Source organism: Marmota monax, unplaced genomic scaffold, assembly GCF_021218885.2.
Source record: "Marmota monax isolate L192 unplaced genomic scaffold, Marmota_monax_Labrador192_F-V1.1 WCK01_AAM20220418_F8-fsc00012, whole genome shotgun sequence".
Classification (NCBI taxonomy): domain Eukaryota; kingdom Metazoa; phylum Chordata; class Mammalia; order Rodentia; family Sciuridae; genus Marmota; species Marmota monax.
The window spans coordinates 26,900,942-26,918,106 of record NW_026695227.1 but is presented as its reverse complement, the minus strand read 5'-3'; the positions used below and the strand labels follow the sequence as shown (position 1 = coordinate 26,918,106).

The 17,165-nt window shown below is 39.8% G+C and overlaps 1 protein-coding gene across 3 annotated transcripts in view; it reads right to left on the bottom strand.

Annotated features, from left to right (window-relative positions):
* Positions 1 to 3,022: 3,022 nt before the first annotated feature.
* The window catches only part of Ano6 (anoctamin 6), a 201,842-nt gene continuing 187,699 nt past the window's right edge, over positions 3,023 to 17,165 (bottom strand). For all 3 annotated transcript variants that reach the window (XM_046435890.2, XM_046435891.2, XM_046435892.2), the window contains one exon: positions 3,023 to 6,206. In XM_046435890.2, coding sequence (XP_046291846.1) covers positions 6,000 to 6,206 — 207 coding nt within the window. In that variant the 3' untranslated portion in view covers positions 3,023 to 5,999. The remainder of the gene's footprint in view (positions 6,207 to 17,165) is intronic.

The window sequence follows — 17,165 nt, the reverse complement described above, 5'->3', positions numbered from 1 at the left end:
TCTCTTGTCAGACATAAGTAGACCTATTCCTGCTTGCTTTTAGTTTATATTTTCTTAGAATATCATTTTCTATCCTTTCAACTTTCAGTTTGTATGTCTTGTGAAGTGAATTTCTTATAGGTATACTATTTTATCTCTTCTTTTAATGGAATTTATGCTTTTACATGCTTTTATGATAGTAGTTATCTTTCTTTTGTTTATGGATGTAGGACTCCCTCATATATCCTGTTAAGGCTGGGTAGGTGGTCATTAATTCTCTGTTTTTGCTTGTATCTTATTAATTTTCAAAGGACAGACTTGCTGGCTATAGTATTCTTGGTTGATAATTATTTTTAAGACTTGGAATATGTCATTCCATCTCCTTCTGGTCTATAGGGCAAATTTCTGCTGAGAAATTTGCTGTCAAAATAATGGAAATGACCTTAAATGTGATTTTTCTCTTGTAGATATAAAAATTCTTTGTATTTTTTTTTTTTTTTTTTTTTTTGCAGTGTGACTATAATTAATGCTGTGGTGAGGATCTTTTCTGGTCATGTCTACTTAGGGCTCTATAATTATCCTGTACATGGATGTCCATATCTTGGTCAAGATTAGGCAGGTTTTGAATTATAGAGTAGGTTTTCTGTGTCCTTAACATTGTTTCTCCTTGCCTTTAGGTATGTCAAAAATGGGGAGGGGGTACCAGGGATTGAACTCGACCACTGAGTTCACTGAGCCACATCCCTAGCCCTGTTTTCTATTTTATTAGAGACAGGGTCTCACTGAGTTGCTTAGTGCCTTGCTAAATTGCTGAGGCTGGCTTTGAACTCATAATCTTCCTGTCTTAGCCTCCCAAGCCGCTGGGATTACAAGCATATGCCACCCCGCCTGGCTCAAAATACTATTTTTTTTTTTCTTGCATAATTTCTTATTCATATCCCGCCTTCCTAATTTCATTTGTATTCTCTTGGAGCTCACTGAGTTTTTAAATGATCATTCTTTTAGATTCTGAATCAAGTGTTTGGTCCCTTTTTCTTTGGACTCTGTTAACACTTCCAAATAACTCTTTTGTATCTTGTTTTTGTATATTTATTGTGTTCCTATGTTGGGATTTATGCATCTGGTGAATTAGGTATTTCTACCATTTTCATGAGTTGGTTACCTTCCTAAGCAACTTTCTCCTGAAAATGTCTTAGGGTGTTTGTTATGCAATATTGGCTTTGATTTTTAGCTGGGCACAGTATGTACTATGGCAGAGTCAGAAAGATCCACTGTCTCTGTGGCCATGCAAGAGTGGGGGTATTATAGCACTTCAGGCAGGTGTGGAGTAGAAAGCGGTGGATGTGGAGTGTTCATGGTGTGGCTGTTCCTACAATGGGAGTGGGGGTTTCCTCAGGCTCTACTGATGCTAGCTGTGCTAGTAGCAGTGATGTGGGGCCTGAGGTCCTTGTCCTATAACCAGTCAGTGGTATGGGCTTAGATGCTCCATGAGAAGAGGAAGTGGCACTCACACCTGATCCTGACAGCAGTGTGTGGTCAGGTAACTTGGGTGGGAACCACATAGATTGGGTGGCAGCAGGAACCATGGTGTTCTCTGTACTGCTTTGATGGTAGTGCCTGCCCAGGAGTGGGACCTTAGCCAGAGCTGGACAAGTTGCACTTGGTACCCTACTCCCATCCTCCTACCCCAGCTGTGCATGCCTGGTTGTAGGGCAACAGCTGGAGCTAGAGCTGCATAAAGGACTCTCAGCTAGGTCCTTACTAGTAGGACCAGAGTTGAAACTGAGGCGTTCCCTCCCTGTTTTGTAACAGGCCCTGAGCATGGGGTAGTGGGGAGAGGAGGCCAGAGCCATGGGGGTGCCTGCCTTCATTCCTGGTGGGAGTCTACATTCAGCAAGCCTCAGGCCTGGTTTCAAAGGGTGAACTTGCTTTTGTGGTTCTTGAGTGGAGCATCCTCTGTGTCGTAACTCCTGTCCCCTACAGTGCAGTTGCACCTAGTGGGCTTGGGTCAAAGTTACTATGCTGGGCCAAGTTGCACTCATGGGGCAGCTATTCCATGAGACAGTACAGTGGAATGCCTGTGGAATTCCAGAGGTGAGTTTTTACAGGGGTTTCTGACCTAGAGCAGTCTAAATTCAGACAATAGCTTCCTTCTCAGTATGGCTCCAGGCTATGGCACCCTGGAGGTTACATAGGAGATGATGTGAGATCCCAAAACAAAGCAATTATGCAAATTTCAGAATACTTACTTGACAGAACACTTACCTCCCTGGCCTGTAAGACAGCCAGTGTTGGGATTGCCAGCACCCACACTCCCCTGGGGCTCTTTTACCCCTTACCCCTGCAAAGGGGAACTCCTTGAGCTCCCCTGGCTGTGGATCCTGGCTCCACAGATGCAAAGAGATTTTGTTCTTCTTAGGATGCTGTTGTTCCAGCATAATCTTACCAGGTTTTAGTCTCTCCTGCTCATTTCCAGTGGCCACTCGCCTCCAAATCCAGCTATACACCTATTATGTTGGTTCTTCTTTGTGGAGAAGACAGTGAGGGCTGGGCCCCCTCTATTCAGCCACCTTGTCCTCTCAAGATATCCACATGCTATTCAAGGTTTTATTTTTGTAATGAGATTATCCTTTATGTTCTTCTCAAAAAATTCCCCTTTCTGTATGACTCTAGGTACAGAGTCTTTCTGCACTTAGTGACTCATCCTTCCTGTGTGACATTGTTCCTTGCAACCCTGGTTTAGCAAGTGAAGATGCCTTCATGAAATTAAAGCACCCTTCCGTCCACTGGTAGCTGCACTGAGAGTACCTGAGGCTGGTGCTCAGGGTCTTAACGCAGGGCTCAATTCCAACATCTGTATGTGGCAGCTCTGTCTGAAACCCCATCCCAAATTTTTCCTGGAAAAACTATGCTCTAAAGTAAATTGAAAATACAATTTTAGATATAATTTACACAAGTACATATTTGCTAAGTGATACATAACTGGTCACTAATAAATGGCATATAAAGGTATTCTCAGGAAATTTATGCAATAGAACAGAGCTTTACTGTTTGTAAAAATGAATTTATTAAAATGCTCATAATTATAAAAGAATATTAAAATGCATAGAAATTAACATTAATTACAAACTTTACATCTTTTGCCACAGTGTAGGAAAAGTATGAATATTTCAGTTCTTTAGTTAAGTTGCTCAGACATTTTAACTTTTCAAACACATTATAATATGAACACAAGAAAATGGTACAAGAAGTGTTTCACCAACAGATCACATTCTGCCTCCTATTGTGAATTAATGTTCTGTGAACTCCAAGATGCACATGTAATACAAAGGCGGGTATTTTGTGACAAACATTTTACAAGACGGCCTTGTTTAGTTTCAAAACAAAAATGATGGCTTTTCATTTCTACTGAGATATCTAAAATATCTGAAGGAGTTTAAAGAAAAATCCCCTGAGTAGTGGGTCTAATGCTTCAATCCATTAAAACTCACAGGCAATACACAAGGATATAAAGCTAAGATTTTTATAGTGGTTAACACTGAACAGGTCAAGGGCCAGATCCTCCGGTCACAGGCCGATTTCCATGCCCCTTGGTGCTCCTGGGAGAAGGGGGCATCTTTCCCATTTGCAGATGCAATCACAGTCCATTTTTCTCTGACAAGTAGCACTAGACACATGAACACTGCTGAAGTTATGGGGGACCCTGGTCTCCACTGCAAGTTAGCTTTTTTGGGCATCTTGGTAGTGTCAGACATTACATTTTCTGCCTTTAGAAATGTGAGGGTTTTAAAGCCCCTGTCCATAGCAGCACATTTTTTAACTCTGAAGAGGATTCTCTCAGCTGGGGCTATGAACACATAAATGCACATTTTTTAAAAAAAATTCTATAGTATACACAAAGAGATAAGGCAAAAACATTTCCTTTTCTATGATGACATAAACAGTAAGTAGTTGATGAATCAAATGCTAGGAGATAGTCACATACTTCAGAGAAGAGGTAATAAGAGAGAAGGCGACACGCACCTCCAGGAGCAGTCTCTCAGAGGGTGGGAAAAGGAACAGTGGTGCTCCACCTAGGCTGTGCGGAAATGAGAAATAGTTCCCTCCAGTGGGAAGACATTCATCTCTTGTCTCAGTGCAGCGAGACCTCATGTGGCCTGCCTTGGGCTCTCTGACCACACTGTCAACATGCATGATAAAGGAAGGTGGAGAAATGTCTATGATCCATTGGGGCAATTCAAAAGCTCAGAATACTGCTTTTTTTAAAAAATTTGAAGCATTCATGATGGCAGGCTCTTAAAAACTGCGATCTGTATCTGATTATTGAAACATGTTTCACTTCCCTTTCCTGCTGGGATACTGATAGGTTGTTTCCTAGGGCACCTGGGCATTTAACAGAATCCCAGTGGGTAGAGGCCCATGCAGCAGGAACAGCCTTCTTCATGCAGCACTGACCTGTTAACCAGCCAACGGAAAGAAGTGTAGGCCCTGTGTCTTTTCCAGACCTACCGCAGGGCCTGACTCTTAAAAGGCAGTAAAGCACAGTGGATATCTAGTGGAGCAAAACTGAGGGTAAGATAAGCATAGTGGTGCAGGACTTCAGGAGGTGACCTCTAGCTGATGGTAAGGTTTGTGACCAAATCGTTCCTTTTTACCCTTTACTGCCTACTTGACCCTAGAGGAGGCTGCAAGCTGAAATCAAATCCAGAGTTTCCTTTTTTGATTAACAATCCAAATATACTTGTTTCTAGTGCAAACATACAATTACAAATGAATTACGGGGCCCAGAATCTGAGGGTGGAAGGTGCAGGAAGACGTGTTCATGGGGGCAACTGCTTTGGTATGTCGATCACTTTGGCATACAAAAATAAAAACAGGCTGCACTCCTGATGAAAGGGCTCCCCACACAAGCCCACAGTGGTGTGGCTCACAGTTAGGGCACCTGCTGCCCCTGGACCCCACACAGCATGGTCATGCCATGAAGGCCACACAGTGAGCTATTTGCAAAGGCGCTTGGTGATTTGTAGTAATGTACCTCCTGTGTCTGGTGAATAAAAGTTGACTGGTGGGAATCTGATGGGCTTCTCTTTTCCAGAACGTTATGTTGATAAAAATGTAATTTTAATCATTCGATTATCATTTTCTCCCAAGAAACTACACATCTTTAGAATAGGCAACTTAGTCATCCAGATTGAACAGTTACACTTCTATTTGAATCTGTAACTATCCCTACTTTTGTCATCTTATTCCCTTGAGATCTGCAAGGCAGTCACCATTGATGAGGCACAGATCATTCTAGGAGTGATCCTAGAAGGTAGAAGGTGTCACTATAGGTTAATATAAATGTTTCAAAACTTTGCTATCGTCATTTCAGTCCACTATGAACATTTCTTTGTCTCCATTTTGGCCCATCTTTGCGAGTCAAACTACTCCTTATTATGTGAGGTTTCTTTCTGTAGGGATGCGATAATACTCCTAAATATTAAGAATTCTACTTGCCACTTAATACCACATTCAAACTCAATTCTGAGTAAGCAATTTTTTTTAATCGTATAAAAGCTATTAAAGTGGTAGCATGTCTAGTCTTTAATTATGGTAAGAAAAAGATAAATGGACTATATTTGGTGAACTAAAGAGATAAAAAACACTACCTAAAAATAAAGGAGATCATGTGCTTGAGAATAGGAAGGGATGAAAGTAATCAAATAGAAAAAAAAGGATCCATTCTGCTTTCAAGGGGTGGCTGCTAAACACACTGGGTTACTAAAATTCCAATTTACCAAAGAAGGTAGCATATTAGGTTTTCCAGGTGATTAGTTTTATGCTCTTCTTGATATAAGTTTTATATTCTTCAGTTTTTGCATCACTAGCTGAAACTGAAAAATAAAATACATGGCAAATGTGAACCGTTAACGTTTGCCATTTGCCAAAGTGATTTAACTTAAACATTCTCATTAGTGACTCATAATATATTTTGACAGAGCTGAATTCTTTAAAGTGCTTCTCAGAACATAAAGCTTTCATTCTAATTTTGGTCGTAGATTGTTATCTACCACTTCTACCATCCTCTCGGCTATAGCTCCCATGTTTTTCGTCATATCTTTGAGGTGACTCTCATGAAGTAGCTTCTGGGTTAGGTACTTTTCTCTCTTGATTTTGCTCCTCGTGCTTTTGGATACATCCGGAATGATATAGGAAATTAAAAACTTCACAGAGTAGATGATGTGCTGCAGGAGAGAAGAAGAAAACTGTCACAAGGAAATGGAGGGTTTGCTTGTCACTGTGGTATATCTCAACAAGATAGTGGACATGCTGTGTGCATGCCAGGGTATAGAATGAACATCCCTTTGCTACTTTAGAAATGTACAGATTCATTATGTTGAAAAGAATGCATCACCCTATGTGGGACACATCAGTTATAAAGGATAAAGATGAAATGAAGGCCCCCAAAACACACATTGAATTTAAAAAAAAAAAAGGATACTCAATTTGGTTGTTATATTTTGTGTGCCCTTTTCTAGGGTTGAGAAAAAAGAGAAAAATAAACAAGAAGGTCTCTAAGAACTCAGGACAGAGAAACTGGTGAGAGCGCTGCCAAAATCAAGAGGGGGCAGGCTGGATGGCATGGACCAAGGGATGGATTATGGGAAGACTATTGGAAGTGGATGTAAGAAAATATAGGAATGTGTGTCAGTACAGTTGGGAGATCTATGAGATATTCAAAGAAAAACTAGGCAGCTGGATTCTTGGGTTGGACTCGGGAGAAGAATACTTTAAAAATATCAATTTTTAGGTCCATTGGCTTACAGTTGGTATTTAAAGTGAACAGAGTGCAAGAGATTACCAAGAGGGTAAAAAGATGACCATAAAGGAATGAATCCCAGAATCATTGAGAAGGAAGGAGGAAGGGACTGGCAAAGCAGTTGAGAAGGAATGGCCAGTGAAGCAGGAGAAATTTTAAATTTGACTTAAAAAATACATAAAAATTGCACGTTTAGGGTACCATGTGATGTTTCAATACATATTTACTCCCCTAAACATTATTTCTTTGTGGTGCAAAGAAAGTCCTTTCTTGTAATGTTTTGGAAATATACAGGATATTGTCAAGACCTGTATTCATTCTACTGTGCAAAAGAACACTCGAACAACTTAATTCGCCTCTGTAATCGTAACTTGCTGTCCATTTGTCAATATTCCCTCATTCCTGCCTTCCCCATACTCTCCCAGCCTCTACTACTACTCTAAATGTCTATGAATTTCCAATTCCATCCATGCTGACACAAATGACAAGATCTCACCCCTTTAATTGATGAATACTATTCCATTGTGTATAGGTACCTTTTAAAAATCCATTTATCACTCTATATAAAACTGAGGTTGCTTCTATTTCTTGCCTATTGTGAGCAATGCTGCCATCTACATGGGAGTGCTGGTGTCTGTTCCACATACTGATTACTTTTGAATGTAGCAGGGTTGCTGGGTCACAAGCAGTTCTATCTTTAATTTTATGGACTTCCATTCCATAATGGGTATATTAATCTACATTCCCAGCAAGAGCTTATAAATGGTGTCCTTTTCTCCACACCTTGCCAGCACTGATCTTTGTTCGCAGCCATTCTAAATGGAGGGATACTTCGTTGTGGTTTTGATTTGCATTTCCCTGATAGTACCTGATGTTGAGCATTTTTTTCACACACACGTTGGCCATTTGTGTTAAGAAATGCCTATTTATATCTGCTGCCCATTTTAAAAATTGGATTATCTATGGTTTGTTTTCTTTGTTTTGAGTTTCTTACATATCTGTTAAGGTCTATAAACAAGTCTGGATGGCGCCTGGCATTTTGCCAGAACACGCCCCCCCCCCCCCTGTTATTTTGCTGCAGCCGGACTGCGGCACATATCCTGATTATTAACTCCTCATCAGATGTAGTCTTTGCAGATATTTTCTCTCCTCCTGTAGGCTGTTTCTTCTTTCTTTCTGCTTTTGAGTGTTATCCAAAGTCCTGAACATTTTCTGTATTTTCTTCTATTAATTTTAGGTCTTACACTTAAGTGTTTAATCCATATTGGGTTGGCTTTTGTAACTATTGCGAGATGGGGGTCTAGTTTCATTCTTCTGCTTGGATATCCAGTTTCCCAAATAGACCACTTTTCCCCAATGTGCTTTCTTAGCACCTTTGTTGAAGATCAGTTGGCTTGAGATGCGTGGGTTCACTTCTGAGCTCTATATTTTGTCCCATTCTGATATGTAGGTCTATTATATGCTAATACCATGCCACTTTAATCACTACACCTTTGTAGTATATTTTGAAATCAGAATACTGCTTTGGCCATTTTGAGTTTCTTGTTTCATACAAATTTTAGGATTATTTTTTCTAGTTCTGTGAATATAATTGATACTTTGATAGGGACTGCACTGAATCTGAAGATCACTTTGTGCATGGATTAGAAGTATCAATATTGTTAAAAGGTCCATAAACCCAGAGATTTTTTTCCTTTTTTTTTTTTTGCGTCCTCTCTCTTTCATAATGTTTTATATTTCTCATTATGGAGATCTTTCACCCCTGTGGTTAAATTTATTCCTAGATATTTTATTTTTCTTGGTAGCTATTAGAAATGAAATTGCTTTCTTTATTTTTCACATAATTCACTATTGACATACAGAAACACTAATTATTTTTGTATGTGACTTTTGTATTCTGCAACATTGCTGAATTTATTAGTTCTAATGGCTTTTTCGAGGGATCTTTTTTGGGTTTCCTATATGTAATATTAAAAGAACACATAAGCCCTCCTCCCACTGAATGAGACTCAATTCTCAGAAGTTTGTTTTTGCTTTTACTTGCTCTATCATGTACAGATCAACTGCATATTAAAGTTAGCTAGGCGTGTCCCGAACCCTCCCTTACCAGATACTCCCTAGTCCCAAGTTATGGGAGAAGGTCATACCTGGAAGTGTGCTTGCCAGAAATGCAGTCCACAGCAAAAACAAGACACCAGCCACTCCAGTGATCAAAGCTTCTGTACTGATTACTAATGTCATCTTCAGACCCACTGGATTGCAACTCTCACTGACCTATATGATCCAGATAAGATGTTGACCTAGCCCACATTTCAGAAGAGGTTCCACCTCTCTGGTACTTGCTCAGCTTTCCATGAATCTTTCCTTGAAAAATCATATTAAACTCTCCCTTAGGGCAAGGGGCAACATAGTCACTGAAGGGGACAGCATGGCATCTTCTAATAATGCTGGCATGTTAATGAAGCTCTTTCTCCCTCCATCACTCTGCCTCTTCATTTATTGACTATCAGGAGGCAGAACCAAACCTTGTACAGTTACAACTGGCACCCACTGTGAGGCTGGATTTTGCTGCAGTGGACTGGACCCAGGTTGGGGAGTAGAAGGATAAGTCCCTTGCAGCTACCAAGGCCACTTTAGCCCTGGGGACAACCTGTTCCTTTTCTCATCTCAAGGAGGGTTACCTTCATAGGCCCTCAGTAGCAGATGAAGAAATAGCCTCAGGTAAGATGATCTGCAGCATCAGAAGGGGTGTCATCTTGAGGTGTACTCTTGAGAACTCTCTCCTCACACCCTCATTAGACTCACTTCAAAAGAAGTCCGCTCATCTGGTTTTCAGAGAGCACTGTAGGAGACGGAAGAGTTGTAGGACTTTTATCCTGAAATCTGTGGTCTTGACCTCTGATTCTGGTAGACTGTGTGTGTGGTTCCCTTATTCTGCCTATACTTCTGAGTACATGCAGACTGTGTGCTCATAACTGTTTTCACTTTTATCAAAATGGGGAACTCGCCATCGGTAACAAAATAGTCTGATTATAGTTTAGTCCTATGACCAAAAAGAAAACAAATGGCATTTTATCTCACTATAGCTTGGCCACAATATGCCATGGAGTCAGGGGGGAAAAGTGCCTCATGAGTCACTTAATTAGTACACTACAGTTATAAGGAATGTCATCTTTTTCTCTAAGACTTCACGTTATTTTATTGGGAGAAAGGGAAAGATGTGTTGAACACTATTGTGGTTCAGAGGTCAGGTAAGACCCCACCCTTATTACTTGATGGCTAGTCTGGAGAGAGAGATTAATCCATAACTTAAACCCTCACCTCTGGAAGCATCACATATAGCTGCGGGGGCACTTTCCTACCACAGCTGTGATGCCCAGCCCTCTGCTGGTGGTCAGCAATAACTGCTCCCCCTCTCCCAAGAGGGCAGGCCTCTCCTGACAAAGGTATGATGTCTGAAAGGTAATTAGAAGCCCTGAAGGATGGGTTTTTCCCCTCCTGATGTGGCAAGTGTTCGGAGGCAACCTACTAAACGTGTAAGGATGCATAGCCCATTTCTATTTCTGATAGATTCAATTGGGAAAACAGTCCTGTGGACAGGATCTTCTCAGTAGGAGGGGCTGAGTTCTTTTCTTCCATTTTTATCAATTACCACCAGAAGTAGGCAGACATTTATATTCTGATGAATAGCATGCTCACAGGAAAGGAAGATGGTCACTGACAAAGCCGGAGAGCACACAGGCTCCATGTGAAGGATCCTGCTGGTACGTTGGAGGCAAATGAGGTGGATGGACCCTATTAACTCAGCAGGATTGAGCCTGGTGCTTCTAAACAAAGTCTCCATAAGGTCAAAGAGTCTTACAAAAACCTGGCCAGACTCTGTTAAGGGATAATCTATCAAGCCTGCCAGTGTTATGCAGATGTACATCCAGAAAGCCCAGATAATCTGAATATGATAAATATGACTTTCATCGAGCAAAGTTCCCTGTACCCATTAAAGAAATTAAAGATAGATGGTGCCCTGGGAATGAGTCCCTCTCGACTAGGAGAGATTGCCTAAAGCAAGAAACCAAGTGGCTGTACCTGGCGCTTTGGGGGGAAGATGGTGACCTAAGGAAGGAAGAAGGCCTTTGGAAGAAGGTATGTGGTCCTAGGTTCAAAACTAATATGCTTAATGGAAGGAAGAAGACCATTGGAAGAATGATTGCTCAAAGAAACAAGTGAACTTGACGGGAGGCTCACTCCCCAGATGTTGGTGAGGGAAACAGGGTTGGATGAGAACTGAGAAGGCCTTGAAGCTCCTACAGATTTGATCTGGTTAACGTGAATTTCCCTATGCGAGCCCCACATACGACAAAGAGTGGGAGCCAATTGATTAACTTACTCTTAGATGCAGGTCTACTTACTAGGTATTAAAATATTACATTAGGGGAAAAAGCTAAGTAGAGACTATGATTGTGGGAATATTAGGTAAATCTCAAGGTAGGTCCTTCCTCCAGACATTGGAATGTCAATTAGGAGATACAACTTTAAAACAGCATTTTCTGCATGTACTGGAGTACCCAATACCTTTTTTTGCACAAAAGTGACCTTTTGTGCAAAGTAAATGCCTGCGTAAACTTCTCCTCAGGCAATTAGAGACGCAAGTTTCCCAAGTTTAAGAATAAATGCTTGCAGAAGTTGAAAAAAGATAAGATCTAAAGTCTGGACAAAGGGCATGCCAGGAAGGGCTATAAACATGTAGCCTACGCAGATTACACTAAAAGTAAAGCCTGGGACCCGAAGCTAAATACTTACTGAAGTAGGAAGGTTGAAGGGGCATCCAGCTAGTTTTTTGAAAAATTTAAAAGTGTAATTAAACAAATGGTGCTGGGAAAATCCATATGTAACAAAATGAAATCAAACCCTTATCTCTCGACATGTATAAAACTCAAGTGGATCAAAGACTCAGGCATTAGAACACAGACCTTGCACCTAGTAAAGATTTGGGTCTACTTTTTCTTTTATTATGTCGGCTTAGGATCTGACTTCTTAACAAGATTCCCAAAGCACAAGAAATAAAATCAAGAATCAATAAATGGTATGGATTCACACTAAAAAGCTGCTTCTCAGCAAAGGAAACAATAACATGAAGAGAGTGCCCATGGAATGGGAGAAAATCTTTATCACATGCACATCAGATAGAGCACTAATCTCCATGATATACAAAGTACACAGAAAACACCACAAAAACAAATAACCCAATCAATAAATGGGCTAAGGAACTGAACAGACACTTCACAGAAGAAATACAATTGATTAATAAATAAATATATGAAAAAAATGTTCATCTCTAGCAATTTGATTTTCTTTAAGATTTCATCTTGCTCCAGTCAGAATGGCAAAATCAAGAATGCAAGCAATAATAAGCGTTGGCAAGGATGTTGGGGGGAAAGGTACACTCATACATTGCTGGTAGGACTGCAAATTGGTGCAACCATTATGGAAAGTGGTATGGAGATTCCTCAGAAAACTTGGAATGGAACCACCATTTCACCCAGCTATCCCATGCCTAAGTTTAAACCCAAGGAAGTTTAAAAGAGCATATTATAATGATGCAGCCACATCAATGTTTACAGCAGCTCAATTCAAAATAGCTAAACTATGGAACCAACCTAGGTGCCCTTCAACAGATGAATGGATAAAGAAAATATGGTATATATACACAATGGAATATTACTCAGCCTTAAAGAATGAAATTACGTCATTTGCCAGTAAATGGATGGAGCTGGAGAACATCATGATAAGCAAAATAAGCCAATCTCCCCAAATGTTTTCTCTGATATGCAAATACTAATTCACAATAAGGGGAGTTAGAGAAGAACAGAATTACTTTGGATTAGGCAGAGAGGTGAAGGGAAGGGAGAGGGTATGGGAGTAAGAAGGATAGAATGAACCAGACATTATGACCCTATGTGCATATATGACTACGTGACTGGTGATTCTACATTGTGTATAATCAGAAGAATGAGATTTTATTTAAAGACTCCTGTACCCAACAGCAATTGCAGGGTTTTCTGTTGAATCTATGTAGTAAATTTTGGTCTTTTTTTTTAAAAAAAAATTATTTATGTATCTTTAGTTTTAGGTGGATACATTAGTTTGTTTGTATGTGGTGCCGAGGATCGAACCCAGTGCCTCATGCAGGCTAGGCGAGCACTGTATCACTGAGCCACCACCCCAGCCCAAATTTTGGTCTTATATAGTCAGACATCTGTATGAAGCACTAAGTATTCAGGAGTCCAATCTAAAGGTTCAGAATCTCTTCCTGACAGGTTTGAGTTTGAGGCTCAAAAGCCTAAGTACCACTTGAGGTTTGCCAAACTTAAATAAGCTCTTCAATTTGTATGTACCTGAGAAACAATGAACTAGGCTAGGAATGCTTACTCTTAATGTAGTATCAACACTGTCTAGGGGCATATTTTTCAAAGCAATTAGACCTGACAGTGACCAGGATAGCTGCCTTGCCTGAGGGCAGTTGTAGCCACCTGTGAACTGTTACAAGAGGCTGACAAGTTTGCACTAGTGCTACCCACCACAGCATGTGCTCACCATCATGGGTTAACTCTGCTGGAGCAAAAGTGGCTACTGGCAGGAAGGATGGGCAGATGCCAGGCTACTGTTCTGAATGATACTAATGTTAAGGTGTCATCTACTTTAAATCCAGCCACTCTATTACCTAGTGACACAGGGATGATACCAACTTGCAGGGATTGTCTGCAAGTCAAGACAGTTGATGCAAGCAGGCTAGATTTGGCTGATCAACCTATGGAAGACTGGGACACAGAACTCTTCACTGCTGGTACCAGCTTCTGGAACAAAGTGAGAGACAATGCAGGGTATGTGGTAGTAAATATCCAAGGGACAACTGAATCAGATGCCCTGCCACTTGGGACTTGGCACAAAAGTCTTAATGTACCATACTCACTGGAGCCCTGATTCTGCTAGAGAACAAATGAGTCAATATCTATGCTGACTCTAGGCCTTCATGATGGCTCATGCACATGGGGCTATTTGGGAGGATCAGCAACTAAGTGACCTCAAACAACATGGACATAAAATCTGCATCTCAGATTCTACAGTTATAAGAAGCAGTGCACAAACCTTGGCAGGTCTCAATAACGTACTGCCCTTGTCTTCAGAAAGGGGATGAAGTTGTGGAAGAGAGAAACTGGCCAATCAAATGGTAAAACAAGCTGGCAAAACAAAACACTAACAAGGCCCCTCCTGCCCCAAATAACCTTATCAGAATTTGCACCCAGATATTTAGAAGAGGACTATAAAAGGGCAAAGGATTGGCATTTTATTAATGAACCCCCTCAAGGATGGAAGGTGATGAAAAAGGCATACCTTTAATACCTAAAGCGTGAGTGTATTCTGTATTAAAACAAGAACACCACAGAACCTACTTTCAACAAGGCACCACAATTTATAGTGGCTACAAAAACAAAAAACTGGTCCCGGACTACGATAGCAGACTCTTCATCATTGGGTCTGATCTTCACAAAAATACCCATTGTAGCCCAGAGTGTAATGAAGGGCACCCATATAGGGAAGACTGTCTTCTGAGGATTTATTTTACTCGGATGCCAGGACTATCTTAACTTCAGGTATTTGTTGGTGTTTGTGAACATATTTCCGGGATGGGTAGAAGCTTTCCCTATTGAGACAAAGGACTCACATTCTGCTAAAGGAAATTATACCAAGATATGGATTGCCAAAAACCATACAAAATGACTATGAACCAGCATTCATTTTAAAAAAAAAAAACATCAGGTTTCAGAAGCTTTGGATGTCAAATAGAAAGTGCATTCAGCATAGAAACCATAGTCAATGGGAAAAACTGACAAAATGAATCACACCTTAAAAAGATCACCATGTTGTCAGGAAACTCACCTGACCTGGGATAGAAATTTACCCATTATTCTGTTACAGATACATGTGATCCCTAGAAGTAAGATCTGTTTAAGTCCTTTTGAAATTCTGTATGGTAGATCATTTTAGGCCTCATCCTTGGGGTGATACTTGAAGATTTAACATCTTTACAAATTGTTCCTTTTCAATATAATCAAGTGTTGTGGACAACCAGAGATATGAAAAGTTGTGCTCTATATGTGTAATATGAATTATAATGCATTCTGCTGTCATATAACAAATTAAAATTAAAAAACTCTGAGTTTGTATCTCAGAGGTTACTGTGTGCCTCTGATGTCCTATTGCATGACTTCTAATCTGGAAATAGAGTCCCCTTAAAGATGTGGAGGGAACAGAATCTAAATAACCAATTTACTGTCAAGTGTACAACATGATCAGTCTTCCTTAGAACGGGTGGGAGTCAAGCCATAAATCCATTGTACTCAGATGAAATGAACTCCACTATCAGACATCAAGGAGACAGGGAAGACAACAAGAATGACTACTTCTGCCACGTTGTAGATGATCTTAAGCTGCTATTTGAGAGAGACAGGACCCATAGACCATCAGTAGAAATTGTACCAAACAATGGTGACCACTGGGATTGGGAGAGTTTTATCTAAGCTGTTTCCATCCACAAAGAACTACACACCCTCTTAGAAAAGCATATGGAAGGTTGCTTTCTGGGTCTCCAGGTTATTGACCTTTTAAAGCACCTCAGGGTTGCCTTGGGGGGTGTCTCCCCTGCAAGGCAAGGACATTAAAGGCCAAAAGGATAAAATGTTGAAACCAACCTGTACTTCAAATTAGAAGTGCTATCATAAAAACTAAATGGTTATGTGTATATCCCAGATAATTTGGGAACTGTCTCTTTGGTCCTTGTGGGACTTACTTGCTCAGGTAAAGGCCCCGACTGATCAATCAAGGCTCAACCTAAACGCATGGTTCACATCTTGGTTAGGGTAAAGTCTTCTAAGACTTGCTATCCCAGGGGGCTGGGAGGCCACGATACTACATAACACTTCAAAATGAGTTGCCCTGGCTCAGCCAAGAAAAGAAATTCAAAAGGCTTCTTTGATAACCAGGACAGTAGTCTGGATGCCCATAATTCTTTTTCTTGTTGGATTGTTCCAGTACTTCTAGTACTTGTATTGAATAAAAGTGGAGAAAATGCGCATCTTTGTCTTGTTCCAGACTCAAATAAGGCTTTATTTTTTTCTTATTCATTCTAGTTAAGGGTTTTCCAATTTTGTTCATCTCTTAAAAAAAAAAATCAAGTCTTCATTTCATTGGGGTTTTACACTGTTTCTGAATTTTCTATTTCTGCTGTTTTTTGTGTCTTCTAATCTTGTATTTTTTTTTCCTTGAGGTGCAATGATAGGTTGTTAATTTGAGAGTTTTCTGCTATTTTTACATGGGATGTTGCAATAAACTTCTTAGTACTGCTTTTGTTACAACCCACCAAAATGTGTGGGATACGTTTCCATTATCATTTCTTCCAAATTTTAAAAAATTTCCTTGATTTATTCATTGATCCATCAGTTGCTCAGGAGTATGTGGTTTAGTTCCCAAGAACCTGTATACTTGATTTCCCATTTTATTGCATTATTATCACAAAAGATACCTGATATTATTTTGATATTTAAAAATTTGGTAAGACTTGTTTTGTAGCCTGCCATAGGATCTATCCATGAGAATAGATGTTCCATGTATTGGAGTCTTTGGTATATTAATATTTTCTTTCTATATTATGTGTTCTAATATTTGATGCATTTCATCATTATTTACTCTTATTGAATTGACCCCTTTATTATTATACTTTATTTGATGATGGAAAAGCATAATGATTTCCCATGTAGGAAAGAGGTTTAATTTTTTTTTTTTTTTTTTGAGGTAGGAAATATTTATAGATAAGTAGGTTTTCTATGTTATGTCACTCTGGCATTTCTGAGTTAAAGCCAATAGGGTGTGATGTTATCTTTTAAAAATATATTGTAAGATTTAGCTTACACATTCTAAAAGGATTTTTACATCTGTGAAATGAGTAAGATTGGCCCTAATTTTCCTTCCTTTTTCTATTCTTGTTTGATTTTAGGATCAAGGCTACTCTCAGCTTTACCAAATGAGTTGGAGAGTATTTCCTCTTCTTTTTGCTCATTGAAGGCATTTGTATAAGATTGTTCTAAATCTGTTCTAAAAAGCTTGGTTTCACTCTTCTAAAACCATATGTCCTGGTGTTTTTCACTGTGGAAAGTGCTACCTTCTCTAGCACATGGAAGATACTGGACTACTCTCTTTTGGCTCCCATAGTTGTTGTTACAAGGTCTACCCTTGTTCTAATTTTAATTTTCTTTGTCAGTCATCTCTCTCTTTTCTCTGGTTTTGGTCTTATCTTTGGTGGGCTGCGTTTTCTTTACAATATGTATAAGTG